General features: G+C 35.4%; 1 protein-coding gene across 2 annotated transcripts in view; it reads left to right on the plus strand.

Moving 5' to 3' along the window:
- The window catches only part of VPS13C (vacuolar protein sorting 13 homolog C), an 82,413-nt gene that overhangs the window by 36,204 nt on the left and 20,992 nt on the right, over positions 1-25,217 (plus strand). For both annotated transcript variants that reach the window (XM_001232999.6, XM_004943746.4), the window contains 31 exons: positions 319-452; positions 1,337-1,493; positions 1,820-1,899; positions 2,544-2,603; positions 3,685-3,844; positions 4,956-5,072; positions 5,555-5,658; positions 6,030-6,197; positions 6,645-6,949; positions 7,318-7,462; positions 8,614-8,770; positions 9,220-9,332; positions 10,329-10,498; positions 11,038-11,276; positions 12,281-12,510; positions 12,977-13,069; positions 13,986-14,351; positions 14,992-15,081; positions 15,522-15,677; positions 16,608-16,872; positions 17,434-17,594; positions 17,944-18,065; positions 18,316-18,610; positions 18,956-19,345; positions 20,277-20,381; positions 20,641-20,805; positions 21,132-21,260; positions 22,695-22,828; positions 23,237-23,363; positions 24,157-24,392; positions 24,720-24,870. In XM_001232999.6, the coding sequence (XP_001233000.3) occupies positions 319-452; positions 1,337-1,493; positions 1,820-1,899; positions 2,544-2,603; positions 3,685-3,844; positions 4,956-5,072; positions 5,555-5,658; positions 6,030-6,197; positions 6,645-6,949; positions 7,318-7,462; positions 8,614-8,770; positions 9,220-9,332; positions 10,329-10,498; positions 11,038-11,276; positions 12,281-12,510; positions 12,977-13,069; positions 13,986-14,351; positions 14,992-15,081; positions 15,522-15,677; positions 16,608-16,872; positions 17,434-17,594; positions 17,944-18,065; positions 18,316-18,610; positions 18,956-19,345; positions 20,277-20,381; positions 20,641-20,805; positions 21,132-21,260; positions 22,695-22,828; positions 23,237-23,363; positions 24,157-24,392; positions 24,720-24,870 (5,324 nt within the window). The remainder of the gene's footprint in view (positions 1-318; positions 453-1,336; positions 1,494-1,819; positions 1,900-2,543; positions 2,604-3,684; positions 3,845-4,955; positions 5,073-5,554; positions 5,659-6,029; positions 6,198-6,644; positions 6,950-7,317; positions 7,463-8,613; positions 8,771-9,219; positions 9,333-10,328; positions 10,499-11,037; positions 11,277-12,280; positions 12,511-12,976; positions 13,070-13,985; positions 14,352-14,991; positions 15,082-15,521; positions 15,678-16,607; positions 16,873-17,433; positions 17,595-17,943; positions 18,066-18,315; positions 18,611-18,955; positions 19,346-20,276; positions 20,382-20,640; positions 20,806-21,131; positions 21,261-22,694; positions 22,829-23,236; positions 23,364-24,156; positions 24,393-24,719; positions 24,871-25,217) is intronic.

Below are 25,217 nucleotides of genomic sequence, written 5' to 3' on the forward strand. Positions count from 1 at the left end.
AAAGTAAGCTTAGATCTGAGTATGATATGCAAGTAATAAACTCTTTAATTTTGCAAAGACAGTGGTCATACTTAAAACAAGATTGAGAAAGACAGTATGGTAATTTTATTAGCTGAAGAGTCACAGAAGTGGCAAGGTATTGAGATTGCAGTGTCCTTGTTGCCAGAGTGTTTCTGTATTCTTCTCTTGCTCCAAAGTTCAGAGCTTTGTGGAAATGTTGCTAACATATGTCAAATGTGAATGGAAAAACAGAATGGAATTTGTTTCTTGAGCTAAATGAATGCTAGCAATTTGGTAAGTAATTATTTAATGCTGCAGGTAGAATCAAAGGAATGGAGAAATCGACCTTGATGCAGAGCAAGGGTGTTTCAGAAGGAATACTGTCTGAAAAGAGAAAAGAAACATTAAACGAAGATGTTATCAATGTGCTGCTTAATTTTGAAATCAAAGAGGTATATATCCGTTCATAAAACTTACTGTTTCTTCTGTTTATCAGAAATCGGCTGGTATTTATAATTACTTATAGAAGGAGGTAATAACTGATGAAATAATAAAAATCTGGAACCCAGATGCTTTAGTTTACAAGGATATTTTGAATACTACCTTTATATTTTTTTTCCTCTATCTGCATGGTATGAAGTGATACTAATAGAATACTTAACATACGCAATATATCTAACAGGGAAAAACAGATTTTTTTTTTCTTATCCTCTGCATTCACCTAGTCTTCATCCTTCAAAACATGGCACTGAGTTTTTTTATTAACAAAATGGCTTAATTAGGTAAGCTAGAACTAATATCTTTGCTGTAAAAAAAACACAGGACTGAGGGTGTTTGTAGGTGAAATACAGGAAAAATGCAGAAGCAGTCTAGTAACAAAGATGTTTGTGGATAAGATATCATCCAAGTACCTTTTTTTTTTTTTTTTTTGGAAGACTTCTGTGGTACTTAAACATGAGGAACTCAGTATGGCCTTTTAATTTTGAATGTTAGGAGCTATATCTAGTTGTTCTTTAATTTTCAGATGAGTTTAGAAAACTTTTCACAGCTTTTTCTTTTTTGAACCTGTTACCAAAAGCTCAATTCACATCAACACCCATTCTCTACTTCATTCCTTCCAGATCAGTGTAATCTCTATTAACTGTTTTTTTCTGTATTCAGACCATAGCATCCTATCGAAAACTAAATCATAGCCATATACTAGCCGAATTAATACTAAATAATACAAAATAACTTTTTTCTTAACACTTTCGTTGAATGTCCAGTTATAACTACATGTCATGCTTCTGGGCAGTTTTACTGTAATAGTAAACTTAGTTCTTTTTCTGCATTCAAGGTTGTAATAACTCTGATGAAGCAACTTCAGAAGGAGAGGTATCCATTACACATTCTAAACGTATTACAGCTTGGAACCAAAACTGAAATCAGAAATCATGAATTGACTGCAGGAGCATATCTGAAAAAAATCATTATGAGATGCACTGAAATAACTGGTAGGTATTCTAGATAATTGGTGTACAGTCAGTACAGTGTGTATAGTCCTCTTCTGTGCAAGAGGGTATTGTGCTCAAAGATAGCATAAACAAACCAAGCAAATAAGAAGCTAACTGCCAAGTTAAATTTATGACCCTAGTACTAGAATAGTAGCAGTGGATGTAGCGTTCCATAAGGTAGTACTTCATCTGCAGCTTCTCAGTGAAAAGATGTTTACTGCCACTTTCAGTAAGTGTAGTTCATAATGGAGGAATTCCGTGGGTGGAAGAAAATTTGTGAATGAAAAGCATTTCCATTAATTAGTATTTCATTTCTTTATTTGCAGACTCAAATGGAGATCCTCTCTGTATTATTAATTCTTCAAGTAAGACAGACGAACCTCTTCTGAAAATGGAATACATTAAGGTTTCAGTACCTTTTTAACTGAGATTATTTGGGGAGTAAAATAAAGCTTCCACACTTAGCCTATGTGGGATCTTTTTTTCTTGCTGCTTCTAAAACCTGTAAGATTTATATTTTGCTTAGGAGTTCTCCTAGGTACCTATTTTTCCTCTTATCATCCCCTTGTTGCTCTCCATTGCATCCATATAGTGCTGGCTTTGTAAGTCAGCACACACTTACTGAAACCAGTGTGCGCTGTGGGTGTTCAATCTTTTAGCTTGTCTGGGCCATACTAAATGAGAAGAAATTGTCTTGGGCTGTGTATAAAATGGATGATATGGTTAATGTATATGAGTAACAAAACTTTAGAATATTTTTTATTAAAACATAAAAAAGAGGGCAACGAGAACAACAAACGAGCGAGTTGGACACATGGTGCAACCCAAATGTTTGTATGCATTCATTGTAAAAAAAAAAAAAAATTAAAAAAAAAAAAATATATATATATATACAGAGTAGTACCTTTGCAAAATTGATAGGTGAGATTGTCTTTGCCTATTTAAGTGATAGGCAGTCTTTACAGGGGATATAAAAGCATTTGAGGAGGTATTAGCTGGTTGATGGAATAGAAACTGACTGTGTGCTTGGCTTTTTTTCTCCTCTTTCAGGCTGATGCAGATGGACCTGATTTTGTTACTACTTACAGTAGCACCAAGCAAAACATTGATGTAAGCACAGGATGTATTTCATAACGTGAAGTTGCTCAAATAGTAACATCTGTGTGAACTTGTTAGTTTCTGAAGAGAAAAAAGAAGTCTTTCTAATCATTATAGCTTACTACTTTACATTTTGTTATGTAAAAGAAAAATCCGGGGAAAGAAATTACTTGTAAATGGTCGTTACTGATTAATTAATTAACTTGTCAATAGAAGCTATAGGCTTCTAGCTAGTTGAAGTTTTTAAGGACATACCTCTGAGTATAGGATTTATGAGTTGTTTTTTTTCCTTCCACCTTCCCCTACCCTGCCTACAGAACAATAAGCTTGATAGCATATAAAATGAGGCCAGGTATTGCAGGATTTGGAGGTTGCTAACAGTGGGATCTTATGAGCATTCTCAGAAGTGATGTGTTCAGTCAGTGCTGCTCGCTTTTCTTGACAGCGGTTACTGATGTATAGTTTTCTATCACTACAGCGATTGCTAAAGTAAGCTGACTATGGGAATTGTTGCTTTGAAAAACGTTTCCATTGAAGTAATTGTGTTAGGTGAAACTTGCTTCTTGACAGCCCTGTGTGGAATTTGTAGTGGTTGAACTACTTCACTGAGAGTCAAGAAAGCTGATATTCCTTAATGTATCAGTAAAATTAATATTTTCAGGGAGTTGCTTTTGATTAGGAAAAAGTGGTTAGTTGATAGTACTTCAAGTAATAGTGAATGTGCTGTTCTCTGTTTTAGTTTCAAAGTTTGAATCTTTTTTCTTTTAATTTCTACTGAAATGTATCTGCTTGGCTCTGAAGACCTGAGCCAGAGTGCTCTGTAGTCCACAATGAAATGCAGTAGAACTAAAAGCTTACTGAAGATGTTTATCTACATTAAATAGTGATTTTGAGGCAGACTCTAGCATTCTCAAGCTTCTCTTCCATAGCTCCCTCATCTACTCTAGAGTTTCTGTATGGTATTAAGTTGAAGGTGGTAGAAAGGGTGGAATGCATCTGAAAAACAAGACTTGAATTTTAATTGTGACAATAATTCTGAGTTGTTTTGTGTAATAAATAACAACACTCCTTTGTTTTCCTGCCTTCATTTTAGGTTGTCTTTTCATGTTTGGATGTAGTACTTCACACGGAGGCTTTGATTTCCATCATGAGTTTTTTCACTTTCAGTGTTCCATCAGGTGCACTTCCCAGCACTGATAAAGCACCAGAGAACAAGCCTCAAACAGAGGAAAAAGGAAGTGTCTTCAGACCAGGTATTGTCATAAAAGGAAGTCCATACTTTGGTATACAGTAGCATCTAGACTGGTTTCACAAGACAGTAGTTCATGTGACAACAGTGCAATCTATTTGGTGAGAAACAAAATATGCACAACTGTATGTGGGGAGAAAGTAATCTCTCTTAAAGCAAACAATAAAACATTGCTGGTATAACATTCATCTTTGGAGAGGTCAGATGTTTTTGCTGTTGATTAATTCTCCAAATCCCCTTTGGCCTTATTTTTTTCTTAAGTAGTAGACTATTGTAAAGTGAAACAAACGATGTTGCGGTAAACAGTATCAAAGCCTTCCCTAAACATAAGTGTTTTAACTAGGTAGTTCTGCAGCTTATAGGCTGTAAGAGTGCTTACACTGATAGTGAAAACACACACACACACACACACACACACTAACAACAACTCCACCAGTCCCCCTCCCTCCCCCAAAAACAAAAGCAACACGTGCTCTTGAGCCATGGGGAAGCAAAGAGATGTTCTCAACTCGAGTTCCTCCTCTATCTTGTGCTTATTTATAATACTGATATTTGTAACCTTGGAATAGAACAAGTTTTTATATGTAGGCTCCTTAAGGATGTTTTGTGAATTAATTCCCCTGTTTGTATTGTTTGGAAACTCGGGGTTTTCTAATCTGTTGGTATTGAGATTTTGGTGGTTGTTTGTTGTGTTGTAATTTTGAAGGTGCCTTTAAGTTTGCTGCAGGAACATTTTTTCCTAGCAAATAGAACTACATTGAGCTTGCTGTTCTATACAAAAAAAGAAGCATTATCTCACATGCTAATTGTTCAAGTAATGAAATGTAGACTGTATTCAGTATCCTGTTTTGTTAGAAACTAGATATTGTCTTGATTCTTGTCAGACTGTGTTATCTAAGACAGTACTTGTACCAGAAGGTAACTGTTCTAATTTAAAAACTAGTAATAATCATGTTATATCAAATCAGTAGTTGTTAACTATAGAGAATAACTGCAGGTTATTATTTTTGAATCTTATAAACATACATTCATGGAAATACAATGTTATAAATGTAACATCTGTTTTAGAACAGTTGCAAAGGTCATTCTATATGTCATTTGTTTTTCCCATCCAGCATCTGGTAGCACAACCCATGATGATACTTTTGAACTGAAACTTACTGCAAATCTAAATGCCTTCAGTATTTCAGTCTGTGATCAGACTTGTAGAATTGCAGACATTAGAATACAAGGTAAGGTTTATTATTTAAGTGTTAAACGAGTTAATCATAGCAAGAAATGTTATTTCCCATTGCATATATCTCTGAAAGGCTAACGTGTGTGCTGTATATGTGCTCTGTGTAACATGTTTTGAATATGTTTTAATTAAATAATACTGTTCCAGTTAAGTATTTTAATACTCAGAATTTGGTCGTGCAGTAAAATTTATTTTATAAAAATTGGTTTTGAATAGCTAGATCCTTAATAGTATGAAGATTTATTTATTTTAACTGCTGTTCTAAAACCAATCTATTTTGGCAGATTTTTCATGTGTAAGAAGGTCAGGACTTGTACATTGAGCTTAGTGTCAGTTGTTACACAGAAGAGTTCTGATTTCTAAGCTCTTTTCTTTGTATTCAGTAATGTTTCTTTCTTAACAATTTTTGCTTTTTTTTTTCCAGTTCATAAATGTCTTTTCATAAATGGCTGTCCTCTTCCTTTTGTTTCATATCAGGAATGGATGCATCTGTAGCTGTGAAAACTAAAGAGATAGAAGTGTTCTCCAGACTTCAGGACATCATAATTACAAATGTTGATCCAAAAACTATCCATAAAAAGGTGATGTATTGCACAGATTCTACACAAACGAGAAGACCTAATTCTTCTACCTATTTAATGAAAGCACTGTAGTTGTTACGCTGTGTGGCACATATGCATCATATCAAGTATGATTTAATGCATCAAATAACAAGCAAAGTTTCATTGGTTTATTTCCTGTATCTCAGGGAAGTAAAAACATGTTTTCATTTGTTTTTAATTCTGAAGATGAGCATAAGTTAAAAATAGAACTATCTACTGATAATCTAGTGAGATGACAGTAGGTACCTGTTGATTTGTTTGTGGAAATATTTATCCTCTAATAACTTAAGCAATAATTCTATCACAGATCACTGCTTGGTAGCGTTAACTACACAGTCTTAATCTTCTAGGCTGTCTCCATAATGGGAGATGAAGTCTTCAGATTTCAAATGTCACTTTATCCAGATGCTACTGCAGGGGAAGCCTATGCTGATATGTCCAAGGTGGATGGTAAAATGTCTCTGAAAGTGGGCTGCATCCAAATAGTTTATCTGCATCAATTCTTCATGTCTCTCTTGGTAAGACATTAGCTATATTTCTCTTCTTGACTGTAAGAGTTGTTTTTGTAACTTTTAATCAGCTCTGCTTACTGTCACCAGTGTCTTGTGGTGAGCTGATGTACAAGCATATGCAAGTATTTCACTGAAGAAACATCAGTTTGCACTGTTCTATAGAAAAAAAAAAAAAAATAAGGGCAGAGATGTCCAGAAGCAAGTAATGAATGAAGTTGATAGCTTTAAAAACATGTTAAAAATCAAGTAATGGGTGTCTTTGTATATATGTTGTTGTGGGTTTTTTTTTTGCCATTTTCTTCTTCAAAACTTTCTTGCAATTGGAAGATCAGTATTTCTGACACAGCTACACTGTTTTTCTTTAATTGAAATCTACATTTTGTCTCAGACTTTTTTTTTTGAGGTTTATTTTGCTCTCCTAGAACTCTTACCTTCTTGACTACTTTCCAACAGAACTTCCTAAACAACTTCCAAACTGCCCAGGAAGCCCTGAATGCAGTCACTGTCCAGGCGGCGGAAATGGCTGCTTCCAGCATGAAAGACTTTGCTAAGAAGAGTTTCCGTCTCCTAATGGATATCAACTTGAAAGCTCCAGTTATAGTTGTTCCTGAATCTTCAACTTCCTGTAATGCTTTGATAGCTGATCTTGGCTTAATCAGAGTTCAGAATGAATTTAAATTTGTGTCTTCAGATGAATCTTCTCTTCCTCCAGTCATTGACAATATGGATGTGCAGCTAACTCATCTGAAACTATCAAGGTATACATAGAGTTGTCTTCTGTCATAGGGAATGTTTGCTAAGAAATCAGGTCCATATTCCATATACAATATTATTCTATTACTTAAAGATTGTAGGTGATGGAAACATACCAAAACCAACTAAACAAAAAGCCCAAGCTATGCTTGAGTGCATTTATGTATGAATATACATTCATAATCTTTAAAACTTCGTGGAGAAAAAGGAATGATAGGAGGGTAACTGAAGCACTCTTAACTGCATACCTGGCCATAAGTGCACGTATGCACATGATTATCAGTTTAAAAATAATAATTTTGAGAATTCTATTGTTTGGGATTTTGCAGATATTTAGTAGCTTTCCTCTTCTGCTTATTCCATTTTTTTGTAGATGCATTTTATCTGCAGATTCTCAACCAGATTCTGAAATTCTCTGTCCTGTGAGTTTGACTTTACTGGTCCAGAGAAATTTAGCAGCAACTTGGTATCATAAAGCCCCAACAATTGGCATCAAAGGAGATCTGAAACCAATGCAGGTAACATCATGGCATGTCAGAGCTATGCTGAAGGTTATACTTACTTTTGGAGTAGTGTTTATCCTAGTTACAGGGCTTTGTAATCTTGTTGAAATTTGTAATGTTAAGACTTGCAGTTGGCTGTCCTGTTTGTAGATCTGTTAGTTTTGATATTGTATAATGAATAGGTTTGGTTGCATACAAATGATGCTAAGCCTTTTCTTTTCTCTTTTTTGGGTGGGGTGTCTGTAGAGATATCCTTGGGATTAACAGTGGAGTCAAGTAGGATTTATCTGTTTAGTTAACATTTAAAATCTAGATATAATACTTCTGCTTGCTTAGCTGTAATAATCAGCTTATTCTGAACGTTCAGTAGACTTAGTAGAAACAAGAACGATAGAAGTATGTCACTGATACATAACAGTTCAAAAATACAGTTATGTCTTTGTGGATAGGGCGGATTACTTTCTCTTTTCCTATGATAACCATAAGAATTGAAGTAGATAGGAAAGCACTGGAAAGACTCCTAGTAGTAAATTAGACCTATTTTGTTCCTCTGCACTGAAGCTGGATGTAGCACTGGTAAAGCACAGCAGAATGCAGTACTGCTGGAGTACCATTAAAAAATAAAAAAATAAACAAAAATAGAGAAAATATTCTAACACAATATATTTTTTATTTTCTAAATGACTATATTTTTCCACTTTTTACTACTTTTTGTTAATGATCCTGCTAAGTTCTAATTGGAATCAGATTCATTAACTTTTTAGATGCTTATTGAATGACAGTTCTTTAGCGTATTACATTGTAAATCATAGTTTTAATGATATCTGGATATGTTTCTTCATTACTGAGTTGTTAAGAAGCATTGATGCTTATCAACTGTTCATAATTTCTGGAACCAGAGAACCTTTGCAAGACCAGTAGATGTTTAATGCGTAGTATTCTTGTTGTAACTCCTGTTCGTAACAAGTGATCTCTTCCTAAGATGTATCATTTATTAAATCATTTTTGTTAGACTTTAGGATGTTTTGAGTAGGATCTTTTTGACTCACTGACGTGTGTGGTGGAATCAGCATATTGTCTGTTGTATACTACTGACCAAGATACGGTTCTGTACTGAAAGGAAACAGCATCACCAAAATTGAGGTTGTGGGTTTGTTGCTTTACAGATAGCTCTCAGTCAAGATGATCTAACCGTTGTTATGAAAATTTTACTTGAGAACCTTGGAGGGGCTTCTTCCCAGCCAAATACCATGCAACAGAGCATTGAAGATAACCAGATGGTTAGAAAAGAGAAGGTTCCAAATGAATCTGATATCTCTGAGGGTATGTTAAATTCTATAACTGAATAGATTTAAGGAGAGGACTGATGACAAATTCAAGCATCATTGATCTGAAGTGTTTCAATGTATATAAATAAACTGTTTTTATTAATTGTTATCAATTTGTATATGAGGAGTTAGAAGGTGTGTATGAAAACATTGGAATGCAAGCTGTGGATGGTAAAAAATAAATAAATTGTAGCTTTTTAGTTTGCCGTTTGTTTTATAGGGTGGAATTATTTGGCCTATATTAGAGGCTGAAGTTTCAGATTTTAAAAAGATAAAACTGAAACCAACAAACTGCCTAGGTTGTAAGTATTACATCCTGGGCTTTTATAATTGTGCCTTTTAACATCTTAAGTGTGCATTAATATAAACTGTCCCTGAGCTCAGTATTCTAAAGGAATATACAAATATCTGCTTTTTCACTAACGTGCTCTCTTCTTGCTTTAGGACAAGAAAACATTTCCACATCTCAGTCTTCTGCAGAATGTTATACAGTGCTTATATTTGACTTCAATTTTGAGTCACTTTCAGTAACTCTCTACAGAAGTGACATGAATCAGGTCTGTGACAAAGCTTTTATTACACTGGTGGGGTGGGGAACTTTTGCTTCTTAAGTGGACAGAACCCAAGATAGTAAAACAGAATTTCATCTGTTGCAATGCTTTGTAATCCTTGTCTCAAGGATCCTATACAATTTATGCTGCAAGCTGGAGACTTTGAGCAGAAAATGATCTTAATTTGAAGAATGTCAGTGTAAAATTCACACTTTAAAAAATTAACCAACCGAAAGGACCCGATGTCTCTTCTGGTCATTCAAGACTTGATTCCAGTTGTCCAACCTATGAAATGAAATTTTCAGGTGTAGGAATTGCCAGCCTCCATGATACTAGTTCAGTGCATGACTCTTCTATAGTTAGTAAGCGGGCCCAGTGTGTTGTACGCCATCCATACTTCTGTCTTACACAATCCTGAGTGCAGACAATTAACAAACAACCTTTCTGTGCTGAAAACAGAAGAGAAACATGTAATGTTTCTTCGTTATCATGACTTTATAGCCTTTATCCAGCTAAGAAGCTGCATGCTTCTTAAGCCTTGGTCATAGCAAACGGGTGGTAGCTTGTGTTTAAAACAACTGTAATACAGTAACTTGCTTTTTGTTTCAGGGGATGTGAAACGAAGCTGTAATGGAATATCATTTAAATGTCTTGTTTATGTATTTTCAGTTTAATCCTTAGGTCCCACTTGTAAATGTAGTTAGTTCAGTGAGTATGTAGGGATCCTCTGAGGTTCAGAGACAGTTGGAGTATCATTGCGTCATGCATTCTGAACAGCTGCTGGAAACGGCATGTTCTACAACCCAACATGTTTGTTATATTTTGTTCAGTTTGTTAGACTCATTCGTATGATTAAAGGAATGATTACATCAGATGGCTTCTTCCATTTGCAGATCAGAATGTGCATCTAGAGACTACTATCACAAGAATTGTGCTTAATAGTTCTGTAATAACTAGTTTTACTGTTTTTTTTTTTTTTTTTTTTTTTCTATTACTATGTAGAAGCCCCTGCTTTCACTGCATAATGAGAAATTATGCCTTGGCGAACTCCGACTAAATCTCTTGGCATCATCAGGGAAGATACTCACTGATGGCTCAGTGGATGTGAGTGTTAAACTTAAGGCATGCACCCTGGACGATCTCAGAGCAGGAATTCAGAATGTGACAGCAAGGTAAGTATGAGAGGATTGGAAATGAAAAAGTTCCATGCAATTTATGAAGAAGGCTTTCCTAGGCCTTCATATTTTGCTTCACGTGGCAATAATAATATGTAGCAGGACTGTCAGTCTTGCTTTTCACTAATGCAGTTAGTGATGTAATATTAATAACGTCAAACAGTTATGTCCTGTTATATGCTGGTTTTCCAGGTCATTCAAAATGAGAAGTAACCATGAGACTTGAGTATTACAGTAAACTATGTGGAATGGTTAGTAGAGTATACCCTGTCTCAGCTAGAGAGTTCTGTGTCCTGAAACTTTAGTCTGATGGCTAAATGGTGCTTATGTAGTTCCTAAGCTGTACAACGAATTTTAAATTCAAATTGCTTGTTAGAGGAAAGTCTGTATCATTTTTCTGTAGACAACACAGACTGAGTACTTTATAGCTGCATTTTCAAAGACAAAGGGAGGAAAAACGTACTATTTATGTACCTGTTTTTCTGTATTAATGTGTTATGATAGTAGAAATAATTTACTTTAAACTTGTTTTCCAGAATGATAGACAAGAAAGATAACACAAATGACAGTTCTATGATAGATGTGAGTTACAAACAGGATAAAAATGGAACTGAAGTTGTTGCTATCCTTGACAAGCTATACGTGTGTGCCAGTATGGAGTTTTTGTTGACGGTAGCAGATTTTTTCATTAACTCCATGCCAACATCCTCACCAGAAAGATCAACACAGCTCCATTTGAAGAATGTTACTTCTGTTAAATCGAAGCCAGAAACAGGTCTGTAAAACTGACTTTTTTTCTCCCATCTTATTTACAGATTTCATGTTGAAAATAAATCATCCAGAAGTGCTCAGGATGCTTGCCTTGCTATCTGACTTGGTTTGTTCTTCACAGTGTGTAAACTGGCCACTCAAGCCATAGTTTACTGTGAGCAGTAGTAAATGCAGAAGTGCTGTGTCAAGTAGTGGAGTGCTCTCCAGCTGGACTAAATATTAAAATTCACTCCTGTTAAATAGTGGTTTTCTTTTTTCCTCACCTATTTCTGCAAAGAAAGCATCCATAGAGTAAGATGGATTGTGTGGATAGTACTTAAGAAAATAAAAAGAAACAACTTGCTCTTCAAATATGAGTGGCAATGAGTACCTTCTGCATCTGCAAGCTGAGAATTTTGGAACTAAGTCCTGTTGTTTCATAGCACGATAACTATATGCTGTAATTTCAAAGTTATGGAAAACTAAGTTAAGACAACTTTTCCTTTTTTGTTAAACACTGAAGTTATGGTATGATGTGAAAAACATAAGAGATCATCTCTGAGTTGGGTTTTGTTTGTTTTGAGTGATTGCCAGTCTTGCTTGGCTTTTGGTCAGGCCTAGTCATTGGGTTATGTGGTCTGGCCTGCTCCCAGCAGACCCCTTTTCTTTTGGGGATCTTGGCAGAGTGGTAGGAGTGAACCTTCTCTTTTGTACTGTATCAGAAAAGAGTGATTTTCAACTTGGCTTTATAGAGCCAGTGCTTAGACCAACTTCAGTATATTGAAACAGTTTTTTGAACAGTTTATTGAAACTGACAAAATGCCTCACCAACTTCCTGAATTCTGGGCGGTGTCTGGGTTTTTGACTTTCACTGAAATGCTATGGTATTTCTGCAAAATATGAGATGTTTGTGGAATTTATACCTCTAGAAGCAATATGCAACAATTTCTGTGTGAAGTTTAGATGTTACATATATAATAATGCTTTCAAGCCTTTTATATTCAAGAATGGTTTTACTTGTTTTCACAGAAGCACCTTTTCGGCCAAATATGAAAGTAAAAGCTGTGATCATGGATCCAGAAATTGTGTTCGTTGCTAATTTGACCAGTGCTGATGCCCCTGCCTTAAAAGTTTCCTTCCAGTGTGACTTTTCTCTGACATCGGGAAAGCATGCACAAAGGATGACTGCTCAAGTGAAGGACTTCAAAGTATTGGCTTGTGCTTTTCTCAGAGAAAAACAGGACAGGAGTGTAACTAAGGTATGTTACATAACCAATGTATGAAAGATAATGAAGGTGTGAAAACTTGATTTCTGTCATGAAAAAAGTAGCAAGAACTCTTAGTGAGCATATTGAACTGTAGAGATGGCCTATAAAGTTAATTTTGCATGCAGTATCTTTGCTTACATATTTAGTGTTAAGGATTTTGAGGGTTTATGACAATACCTGCATTTTGGGTTTCTGATCATTTTTTTTAAATGTACTTTTAATCTGCATTTAATTTTGTGAGTTTTAACCAGTACAGAAGAGGTCTAGTTTAAATTTGAAAGCTGGAAATGAAGCACAGTAATATAGAGCATAGTAATATAGTAAGAATGCTGTTCCTCTAAAACCACTTATTTATGTCATCAGCAGCCCTTTGGCCTATGGGATGAAAAAATATAAGTATTTTGAAAGGCTAGAATCCAGGAGCTACTTTACTGATCGAACTACATTTTTCACTCAGGTGTTACAACCGTGTTCTTTGGTCATGGAAAATATGATGCATGTTTCAGGGTTACAGACTGTGGTTCTAACAGTAGAAGAGCTTACCATAAAGGTAAGTTGGATTATTAAAGCTGTCTTTGGAAAAAGACCTCTGTTTTCTCAAGGGAGTTATTGCTTAGACTTTTTTAATCTGTATATTCCTCTCCTAAACATTAGTTTCCAGAATTCAACTATTGTGAGAAATAGGCATTTCTATTTTTTAGAGCTGCTCTATGTTGGGCAAATTGTTACTTGTCTGTGGTTTTGGCTGTTTCTTGGCAATACACAGCAAACTTAAATATTTGATAATAGGACTCCTCCTATTAGTTTCTTCCTGTATTACAAAGCAAGCGTTTTCTTTCCACCTCTACTGTTTTTTCTCTTCAGAGAGACACTTACAAACAAGTATGTGCATGGAAGTGCATATTAACTTAAGGCTCTTAATGTGATTTTCAGAATGACGTATGGTGTGGAATACTGTGTTAGTAGGTAAATTGTTGAGTGTATCGGTAGTAAAGGTCTTTCTGAATATAATTTGCAAACTCTCTTATAAATATATTCACAAACTATCATTTATGTTCTGAAAAAATGGTTAGAGATGAAATCTGAAATTGGAAGCAACAGTACATTGTGCTTAAATTCTTTGGATGGATGTACCATACTGTTAATAGAAGTGATGTTATACGTAAGTGTTCTGACATGATTTTTTGAACACCTTGAAGTTCTTCAAAATTATCCTTGTGAATATTATTCTTGAGCCTGTGGTATTCTGAGGGAGGAACTAGACAATGTAGGAAAATGGGAGGTCCACAAATAGTTTCTGTTTGTTTGTCTTGAAACTTAAGTTGCATAACTTTTAAGTGTCATCTGTGCTGTGTACCTGTATCAGGAGCTGAGGAGTTATTTGCCGTTTCCATCTATTGTGTGTTTTAAATGCTTGTCAGTTTAAAAATGTGTCAAGTGATGTTTGTTTGTTTGTTTGTTTTAAGATCTCACCAATAATTCTGAATACTGTGGTGACCATTATGGCTGCCATAAAACCAAAAACAACAGAGGAGGATTCTAAAGGAGCAGCTGAAGTTCCTGAAGATTTGTGGCAAGTGAAGCCTATAGATGAGTGCAATGCTTGGTTTCTTGGTGTTGATGTAGCCACGGAAGCAACAGAAACTTTTAAGGACCATGAACATGCTGTGAAACAAGAGAAGTTTGACATTGTAGTGAAATCTGTTCAGATTACCTTGGAATGTGGTCTGGGGCATCGTACTGTCCCTTTATTGTTAGCAGAGTCTGTATTTTCTGGTGTCCTTAAGAACTGGTCCTCACTGATGGAAGTTTCTGCTGATATGTCACTAGAGGTTGGTACCATCAAATTATTAGCAGTTTATGGTAGGTGCAGAAATGTTTTAATTGTCAAGTAACTTGAGTTTTGGTAGTTTCTGTGTACTGAGTTAACAATTGGATTACACCGTAATGCTTTGATAATTCTCAGTAGTCAAGCTATGAGTTAGCTTAATGTGTATACAGACTTCATACACGTAAAGCACTGCTGCACATGGAATCAGTAGGAGGTCTCTAATGGCAGTTACGACTGTGGAATAATGTAGTCCTCATTGAAGTACTTGAAGTGTTGAAGTTTGTCATCCCAAAACTACTCTCATAGGCACTGTAGGGGGAGAGAACAGAGAACGCATTATATCAGTAAAAGTTATTTATGATATTCCTAGACCATCTGGTTGCCTTTGGCTACAAGCATGCTAGTCAATGCTTTTTAAAAATGGTGTCACTGAAGAAAAATGTATGATATATTTCATGCGTATGTACTGATTTTTTTTTTTTGAAGCTGTTAAAAATTAATGCTAGACTTCTGAAATGTGAATCAAAAATTGAAAAGAAGTTTTTGCTTTGTTTTCTTAATGTGATAGTGTATTAATAGCTATAGGAAGGAACTTAGTTCTTATGTTTTTATATGCCGTATTTAATTTTGATTCTTTTTAGATTCATTATTACAATGAAACTTATGCAGTATGGGAACCTCTAATTGAAAGAATTGAAGGAGGAAAGAAGCAATGGAGTTTAAAGCTGGAAGTATGTAAACATACTACAAACTGTGTAAATACTGGGTTTGAGTAGAAAGCTGTTTTCTAATAATTTTTGTAATGGAATGTTGACCTTTCAAATGCTGTTGCTTTGAGGGAGCTATGGAATTTCACACAGAAAAATTGAGTCTGTTGACATCAGAAAGTTTTTTTTTTTGAATGAAATTATTTGTGCAGTGCACAGGCAAAATGTAGCATGTAACCACACATGCAGTTAGGGATTTAAATAGCTTGCTTCCTTCAGAATTGGTATAAAACTTCTATGTTACTGATAAGTTTGTCTGAGGTGTATCACAGATTTACAAGGTGAAGTAGATAATCCTTTGCTTGAAGAAAGTTTAAGGCATAGTGCATGCTTTTTCCTGTTGTAACACAGGAGGAAAAATAGTTCAATACATTCATAATTGCCTATTGAAATTTTTGTTGTAGATGAAGACTAACCCTGTCCAAGAAAGAAGTTTGATGCCTGGAGATGATTTCATTGTTTTTCCTGAGCCACAAACTGCAGTTAACATCTCTTCAAAGGATACAATGAATATAACAATATCCAAATGTTGTCTTGCTGTATTCAGTAATTTAGCCAAGGTAAGCATCAAATTATTTGGCTCTGTAGACTCATGAAGAGTCTTTCTAGACTCTTTAGTCTCTTTAGACTCATGAAGAACTCTCTGTGCTGCTAGTCACAAGCTAGTCATTGTTCTACAGCCCTGACAAATGTTAGCGAGCACGGATGAAAAGTTTTTACTCTGATAGCCCTTAAGGGTGAACAACAACGTGGTACTAGCTTTTGAAGAGGGCAGTTTCTGTGTTAGAGGAACAGATGTGCTTGTGCAGGATGAAGGAGAAAAAATGAAAGGGAAGTAAATTTCTTGTAATATGTAAGAAAATGCACTGTAGGGAACGGTTATGTTAATTAGAGGGTTTTATTTCTATTCAGCCTGCTTCTTTTCTGTAAGACTGTTCCGTAGCAGAAATGAAACCATTTGTACGGAAGTATCTTGTGTCCATTTTTTTTTTTAACTTCCAAATGAACAACAGTTTATAAGTTAATACTTGCTTATACCCTAAGTCTATGCTGGAGATCAGCTAACGTGGATCTTGTGTAATAAAAGAGATGTTTATAAGCCTAAGTTGTGGTGAAGTATGAAGTATGGTGATGTGTTTGTGACTTGTGTTGTGTCCCAGCTCATTTAAGTTTTCTTATAAAGCCCACTAACAAGAACAACAAAAATCCTTATGCATGTATAATTATTGTGGTATCAACATTTGCTTTAAGTTACCGAATGACAGTAAAATATTGTGGAAGTTATCTTCCCTGAAATCATACTTCACATAATTACACATGTATATTTTTCCCTATATACTCTATATATCTATATCTACGTATGTAATTCAGAACATTATTTGCCAGGCACTGTCTCTTAAGACTTGAAATCTTACATTTCTGTAGCTATTTACATATGATTACATAATTATAATAAGTTAATAATCACTATGACTGTTTTTAAATTGCAGGCATTTTCAGAAGGGACTGCATCTACATTTGACTATTCTTTTAAAGATACAGCTCCCTTCATAGTGAAAAATGCCCTTGGTGTTCATCTCCAAGTGTTTCCTAGCTCCAGTTTTCGAATTGTTAATTCAGCTGAAAAAGAAAATGTGCATTGTGTAGAAAGTGGTCAAAACATGGAACTGGAATACTCGGTTTTTGAAGCTCCTCAACGCAGAAGGCTGTCTGCCTTGTACCGACAGGAGAGCTCCATCTTCTCTTTAAGTTTAGGTATGATGCTCGGGAACACTGTATGGTACAATATGTTGAGAATGGGAAAATGGGTGACTCAACACAGTTAAATTCAGGTAACATATGTTGTGTTAAAACTATTTGTAAGTACTGATGGCAATAGAAATAAAAAAAAGCCAAACAACCACAAAGCCTAGCACTAGCATGTTAAAGAAGATAGAAATTCTAGTTTTTTAGAGTGCTAAGTACACTTCTTTCTCTTAGCCCTTTGGATAAAGAAGGTGTTTTAGTAAGGTCATTGATAAACTGCCTCACAGATCCCTTGGGCTTAACTCACTCAAAAAATACTTTTGTGTATTCTTTGATGTATTTATTACGCAAATTATAACATGAAGTTAAAAGTTAAGATCTTCAGAAGTGTTCTGCCTTAAAGCTTCAGTTTTCGGTAGTGCTCAAATACCACTTCAGGTTGTTTTTGCTAGAGGCCATCTCTAGTACTTGTTATTGAGTCCAGAGAAACTTAGATGTTGTTCCATTCTTTAAAATTGTAGTATGAGTTACGTTTTGCATAATTAACACTTGTGTATTTTTATGGATTAGAACTGGAAAGATACGAAAAAGTGATAAACGTTCCCATTGCCAAACCAAGTCGTCGGCTGTACAACATAAAAAGCCTTTCTGATGGTCATTCAGACTCTATCATTGTACAGATTGATGCTACAGAAGGAAATAAGGTTATTACTGTACGGTCTCCTCTACAGGTAAACAAAAACAAAACCTCAGAGAAACGTTTTTCAGAGTGATTTTGCTTGTTCTTCTTTCTTTGCATTTTATAAGATTTTTTCTTTTTCCTCTTAGAAATAAAAGGATATTTTTTATTTGGCTTTCTAGTATTCTGAACTTTGAGATTGAATGTGTACCTTTTATGTGAATTAACATTTTAAGCATGTTTTTACAGTTCATGAAATTTAAAACTTAATGTAGTCTTCTCATTCAGTTGCCTATTGTTTTCCTTTCAAAGTGTATTTCTTACAAAGGCATTCTTCATAATTTTTCCTTCAGTAATTTTTACAAAACAAATGTAATGAAAATTTTGTCTTTTGATCCTAGATTAAGAATCATTTCAGTATCCCGTTTGTAATCTATAAACTGAATAGGGACTCCAGATTGCTGCAGCCAATTGGCATATCCAAGCCTGAGGAGGAATTTCATGTTCCTTTACATTCATACAGGTGTGTTTTGTTTTGTTTTCTGTTCTATTGAGCTATTCTTTGCAAGACTGATAAACAAGTGTAGTGTTACTGTGGAAGCTTAAATTTGCAGCTCTTCCTGGTTGGGTGAAAAGAGGAAAAAAAAGTCTTCATTTGGTAATTACACAACGTGTGCAAAATCCCTCCAGAATGTTAGCAATTACTTAAATCTGGTTGATGTTACCTGTCAATGCGCAGATATTTGTGTACCATTTCTGTCCTCTTTCTGTAGGTGTCATCTGTATGTTCGACCAACAGGAATGTTAGAGGGTCAGTTCAGAGAGTCCACAACTAACATTGCCTGGAGAGAAGAGCTACATAGGAGCAATGAAGTAAAGTGCTTGTTACAGTGCCCAGCCACAGAGACAAATTTCTTGCCTCTAATAGTCAGCACAACAGCAGTACCTGATCAATTAAACTATATTTCAGCACATGGAGAGGAGTGGGATCCTGCCTACATTATTCACCTTCATCCTACACTGACTGTGAGGAATCTTCTGCCATACTCCTTGAGATATTTACTGGAGGTAGGTGCAAAGTAATTCAAAGTGTTGTTGCACCTTGTAGCATGATTGTAAAATACATTTGAAATCATAGAGGAGGGAGGGAACTGGGTCAGGGAATACGATGGAATCGGTTTGTCTTCTTGAAATGTTGAATTGTTTAGTCTTTACTATCCTGCAAGTAAAGTGCAGTTGACCTTGTATTGTTCATAGGATCCGGCTCAAATAAGTGATTGGATGTTGTGACGTATGGTGCTTAAAATACCTAATAAGTGCGCATCCTGCAGGAGGAGAATAACATGCTGTTTTGTGAATGTGTATGCTTTATGTCTTAACAGCTTGATGTGTCCCTTTATAACTTCATTGCAGGGAACAGCAGAAGCTCGTGAATTGCTGGAAGGGAGTGCTGCAGATGTTTTTCATTCCAGAATCAATGGGGAAATAATGGAGCTTGTGTTGATGAAATATCAAGGCAAAAACTGGGATGGCCATCTTAAAATTCACGAAGGGATGCCTGAATTTTTTTCCGTATGTTTTACATCCCATTCTGCGACAGTGATGACAGTGGACTTGTACGTACATACCAGGCGAATTGGAAGTCGTATGATCCTGTCTGTCTTCAGTCCATACTGGATAATCAACAAGACTTCTCGTATTCTTCAGTATCGAGCTGAAGACACTCATGTGAAGCATCCAGCAGATTTGAGAGATATTGTTTTGTTCTCCTTCAAGAAGAAAAATATTTTTAGTAAAAATAAGGTATGCTTATTTTAGGTGGAGGTTGTACTTTGGAAACTTGCTGTTAAGAAGAAAAGTAACCTGTATTGCTTACCTTAATCCCAAGCAACATACAACTTCAGGAAAATGCATTGGGTGGTGGTTGGATTGTTTTTGTGTTTTTGTTTTTATTGTTGTTGTTTGGTTTAGTTTCTACTTCCTCATTAATTATACATTTAGAGTGTTAATTGCACTTCATTATAAGACTAAATAAACAGAATAGACTTACTGTCTGCATGCTTTCCCAGCCCTTTCTGGATGTTGTGCTACATCCAGTCAGATAAATTTGGTCCTGCTGAGAAACTGTTTGGTGTTATAGAGTAAGTAGGGACTGCAATGTCAGTGGGTTGCCCTCCTAGCTTACCTGCAGAAGACTCATCCCTTAGGGAGAGGATGGAGGATGTAAGTTGGAAGTGAATATTGCTATGGAGGTATTTTCCACTGAATAATGAGGAATCACAAAATTATCTTAATTACCTTTACCATGCACAATGTAAAAATTCTGTCCAGTGTTAAACAGACTTACTTTGTTTGACAGGATATTTGCATAGTCAAATGAGGAGTACTGTAGCAGTAGATGTATTTTTTTCATCAGGTGACCCCTCTTTCCCTCAATGTTTTTTTTCCACTCATGTGGTTGAAGAAACAGTTTGACAAAGTGCCATTTTATTCCATTCACCTCCTCCTTCAAGTTGGTAAAGCACCACAAAATTGTATTTTTTTCCACGTTTGCGTGTGCTCTCATTATTGACTAGTGATACTAAGTGCTTAAGCTTATCTTAATTTATTGAAGGATTTAAAAGCACTTAAATGTGTTTTTGATATTGTTCCATGTGATAGTAGCACTCCATAATGTATGAACTCTAAAATTAATTTACTGAAGTGCTTTCCATGTTACCTTTTTTGTGTGTAGATCCAGTTATGCATTTCAACAAGCACTTGGTCCAGTAGCTTTTCCCTTGATACTGTAGGAAGCTATGGATGTGTCAGGTGTTCAGCTAACGGCATGGAGTATCTGGTAAGAAAGTTCTTCTGTGTTATATGGGTCTCTTGGGGCACTTGTTCTACACTACATCTAAAACTGTCTTATTTGCCTTTGGACCAATCATGTTGTATAACTGTGTGCTTCTCCATTCTCATATCACAGGTGTTTAGAACCAGGGATGTTCTGTGCTAGCCTTTGTAATGAATGTAACATTGGCTTTTCTTTTCGTCCATCATGACTTTTCTCTTAATCTTCCTGTTGATTGTTTGAACAAATTTTCCTTGTTCAACAGGTTGGAGTTAGTATCAAAATGAGCAGTTTTAACCTTACAAGGATAGTTACCTTCACTCCATTCTACACAATAGCGAACAAATCTTCTCTGGAACTAGAAGTTGGTGAAATTGGTCCTAATGGCTCTTTTCCAACTAATAAATGGAATTATATCTCACCTTCAGAGGTAATATTTTGTTTTGCTTCCTTTGGATGTTATCATAGACAAGCAGCAGGTCTTTAGCTGTCATCCAAGAAATTAACATCTCTGTAGATGCTCTGTCTTCTCTGTTGCTGTGACATGGACACTTCATATATCTGCCAGCACAGGTGGCATATATTGGGTTAATTAATGAAGTCTTTCAATTTAGATGACTTATTAAATGTACACGGTATGTCTATCACTAGGAACTGGGGTAAGAGCTTAAGGCAAGTGACACAAGACTACTTACTGCTGGCTTGCTATATTGAACACATATGAACTGTAAGTCATGCATACCTCTTGTTTTACAGTGTCTTCCCTTCTGGCCTGAAAACTCATCTGGTGAACTTTGTGTAAGAGTAGTTGGCTTTGAAAGTGTGTCCAAACCATTCCTGTTTCAAGTTCCAGATAATGGCACTCTGCTGAGGTTGAAAGAATTGGTGAGACTACAACTCTTTGTGGTCCATGCTTAATACTTTATTTTATCTTTGTAGTATTGAATTTAATGCAGCTTGACTCTTGGAGATGATTGAGATAGAGGCCTTCTACTTTAAGGTCTTGGCGTATCACACTTCAGTTCTATTTCATAGAAAAGGTTGTGAATCATGTTGATGACATTCTCAGTGTTTTCATAGCTGTTGGAAGCAGTCAAGGTGATTTGATTTTGACAAGCTCATAGGAAGCTCAACTGCTATTAAATTAAAAATGGTCTTTAACACTTATAACATTACTTTGCAGAGAGAGTTTCTTAGATGACTCTTTTTTTTTCATTTCAAGGTAGCTATCTTAAAATACAACGTCTGTCATGTTTTCTCAATGAGAAAAGCTGAGCTCATGGATAAACTTATGATTGAATTAGTGAAATCTTAATTGTTTCAGAGTTCAGCTTTTTTTGCCACTAGAGCATGCGTGTAAACGTGGTATGTTCAGACGAGTCTTGGGAGATAACGCACTATTATGGTTAGCTGAAGTACAATTGAATGTGAAGATAACCCATCTCCAAGTTTGCTGAAGCAGCTGGAAAAAGTGTTTTCTGAGCAAGATGTCATCAGTAGTCTAGAATTCTGTTGGCACACTTACAACTGTATTTTATTTACTATTCTAAGACAGGAGATAGCTCAGATTTGCAAGATAATCTTCTCTAGACCTTATATATAGTGAAGTTTTAAACTATCTTATAAAGTGGTAAATGTTATTTCTTATGTCTCTGTGAGCTGGAGAATCCATAGGATTCCTTTTCAAAAGCAGAGGTGTTTCTTTCCACAGCTACCCGTAGTGCAGCCTTTCAGCATAGAGAAAAAACTGAGCTGTACACATTTTGGTTGTGTCATTGTACTGGAAATAGTCTGGAGGAAAGCAGGATATTGAAAGCTGTTGTGGGAGACTCAACGTGATTTATTTAGAGAATTATTCAGTAGAAATTTTCTGCTCAGTAATCAGTTGTTAATCTACGATCACTGAATTTATCATACATTTTAAGAACTATGGTGCAGTTATCTAGACTTCGGTCTTTCAGTTTTGTAAGATCTATGGAAAGTAGTGTCTGTCTGTTGGTTTCACTAAGCATAGCCAAATAAAGTAATTTTAAAAAATGTTACACATCAGATTTTAAAAGCCATTTTTCTTACAATGTGAATATGAATTTTAATTTAAACATACAGATATTTTGTGAATGCTACTGATGTCTTAATTAAGCCACTACATGTATTTGATGTTACTGTTACTTGATAATGTGGAATTTTTTCTTTGTAAGAGAATTTTTTGTTTGTAAGAGATGCGTGGAAGATTGATATCAAAGTAATAACTTAGTCTCTTCTACCTTGAATTTGTGCATAGAGCAAATTCTGAACTTTCTCTCTCAACTTTCACTCCAGACAGGGGGCTTATTGGTAGAGGTGAATGTGTCACAGCACTCTATTCTTATAAGCTTCTCAGATTACCATGAGGGAGCTGCTCCAGCTCTTATTGTTAACCATACTTCATGGGACTCCCTCAGATTTAAACAGAGGTATGTGAAAGAAACAGTTCACTGATTGATAATTATTTTAAGAGTGGATATCCTTTGAGAAGAAAGTTTTAGTTCTTTTTTTACCATTATGGTAAATAATTTTTTTCAATTAAAAAAAAAACATAATAAAAAAGCTATATCGTTCTCTTAATGAAGTATTCTTTACCTGCTATTAAGCAGTTAGTACTGTTTGGGAAACTGGAGAGGATAAAGTGGGAGTATTGACCGTAGTTGACCAAGAGCCTAGCTACAGCTTGGAGCTGATCACCTATGTCCTTCATGCCTCACCTCCAGGAGGCTGGATCAGAAGAGTATATGGTACCATAACATGCTGTATGACTTTAAGCAGTGATCTTTAAACAGGGAATTATATAATCTTTATTTTAAATTTATTATTTTATACTGCAGTGGATTACAAGAGGAAATGGAGTTGAAACCAAAGCAAGTATGCCTGTTTGCATGGACAGATCCAACTAAAACAAGAAAATTGACTTGGGGCTACTCTCAAAGCTTTGGTGAACATGATCTACTGAAGGTAAATCTCAGAAAGGGAGAAGTAAGTGCTGAACCAGAGTAGGACTGTAACAAGTCTAAAATTTTCAGAGTGAAAGTTTCTTCAGTAACTTGGCATCTCTGTCTTGTACTCCAGAATATCCTGTTCCAATCAGGTATTTTGGTAAGTAATAGAGAAGCAGGCATTTACCATATAATCACTTTCTTGAGTCAGATTTTCTACATTTATTTTAAAATGGTTTTAGTTTGTATGAAAACCTATTTCCTTGGTATATCATTATGATTACTTATACGTGACTTTTAAGAAGGGGATTTTTATCTCTCTCATTTGTGCCTCACAAATTAACAAATGAGAAATCTCTGCATTTGAAATTTGGAACTCTTTTTAATCATTGTCCATCTTTACTGTTTTATGGTATGCAATTTAATGCATTCTACCCCCATAGCACAGGATTTTAGTTGTTCCCTAGTTGTTTCCTTTGCTGCAAAGGGCTTTGCTTACTTAATCATTGCCAAAGTTCTTCTCACCGGCTACTATTGCTGGAGAGTGCCTACACTTCAAAAGTACTTAAAAATAAACAAAAAAAGGGGAAAAAAAAAAAAGAAAAAAAAAAAAACAGCTAGCTTATTTTCTTCACAGCGTTTGAGATGCAACATGCTGCTAAATCAATGTGGTGCAGTAAATTGAATCAACAACAGAAAATAATTTTAGCTCTGGTTTGCTTGTGTACCAGTTAACTTGTTGCTGTATGTATATAAACAAACATTGTGGATGTATTCCTGTAATATATTAACTGTTATTTTTTCCAATACAGGATGAATGTGGCCAATTTCCATATAATGCAAATACTCAGATACACTGGGTTTCTTTCCTGGATGGTCGCCAACGGGTGCTGCTTTTCACAGATGATGTTGCGTTGGTTTCCAAAGCATTACAAGCTGAAGAGCTAGAGCAACCTGATCAAGAAATAATCTTGTCAATTCACAGTCTTGGACTTTCTCTTGTTAACAACGAAAATAAAAAAGAAATCTCCTACATAGGAATTACGAGGTAGTGCACATAAAGGCCTAAATATTTCCTTGAGTACTCAAAAATTGACAGTATATGGTAAATTTAGCAATGTGGTTGAGTTGATAGGAATGTCTTGCCTATGTGATTAATATGGATGAAACCTTTTAAGCAAATTGAAGTTCTGCCTTTTTTCCTGTTGTGCACTTTATTTAAACGTGATATGCTTGCTTTTTTTCTTAGTTTCTATAAAGAAGCAAGTAGTTCATTCAGGCCTGAAAAATGAGGATAGCATCTTTTTATGTGGCTCGTGTGCATAAGAAAGGCTTAAGTATTTTAAAATTGTTAACCTTGTTGTATGTCTTTCAGTTCTGGTGTTGTCTGGGAAGAAAAACGGAAGCAGAAATGGAGGCCATTTAATCAGAAACAAATAAACGTATTGGAACAAGCCTATCAAAAGTATCTTTGTAAGACTGCTTTCCAAACTCCAGGTTGGCATAAACTGGACAGTACTACAGAGGTATGTTTTGAGTTGCAGCATTTAAATGACTGTAGAGTCTGAACAACAGTGAAAATAGACTTATATTTTGTTAATTAAGGATAGATGACCAATCAAAAGATACTCACTATGAGAGGCAAACTTTTTATTGGAATAGTTCTGTGTTCTATAGAGTAAAATATCTTATTCTGACGTAACATTGAGACAATATTTGATGTATTTCCTACGTACTTGGTAATAAGTAAGAGATCACCTGTCAGGACTGGGGGTAGAAGCATGAACTGGGAAGTGAGATAGCTGTATGTAAACATCTTCAGTCACACCAATGTGTGATGAATAACTGTTAAGATAAGAGGTGTTTTTAGTTT

The sequence above is a fragment of the Gallus gallus genome, chromosome 10, assembly GCF_016699485.2.
Source record: "Gallus gallus isolate bGalGal1 chromosome 10, bGalGal1.mat.broiler.GRCg7b, whole genome shotgun sequence".
Taxonomy (NCBI): domain Eukaryota; kingdom Metazoa; phylum Chordata; class Aves; order Galliformes; family Phasianidae; genus Gallus; species Gallus gallus.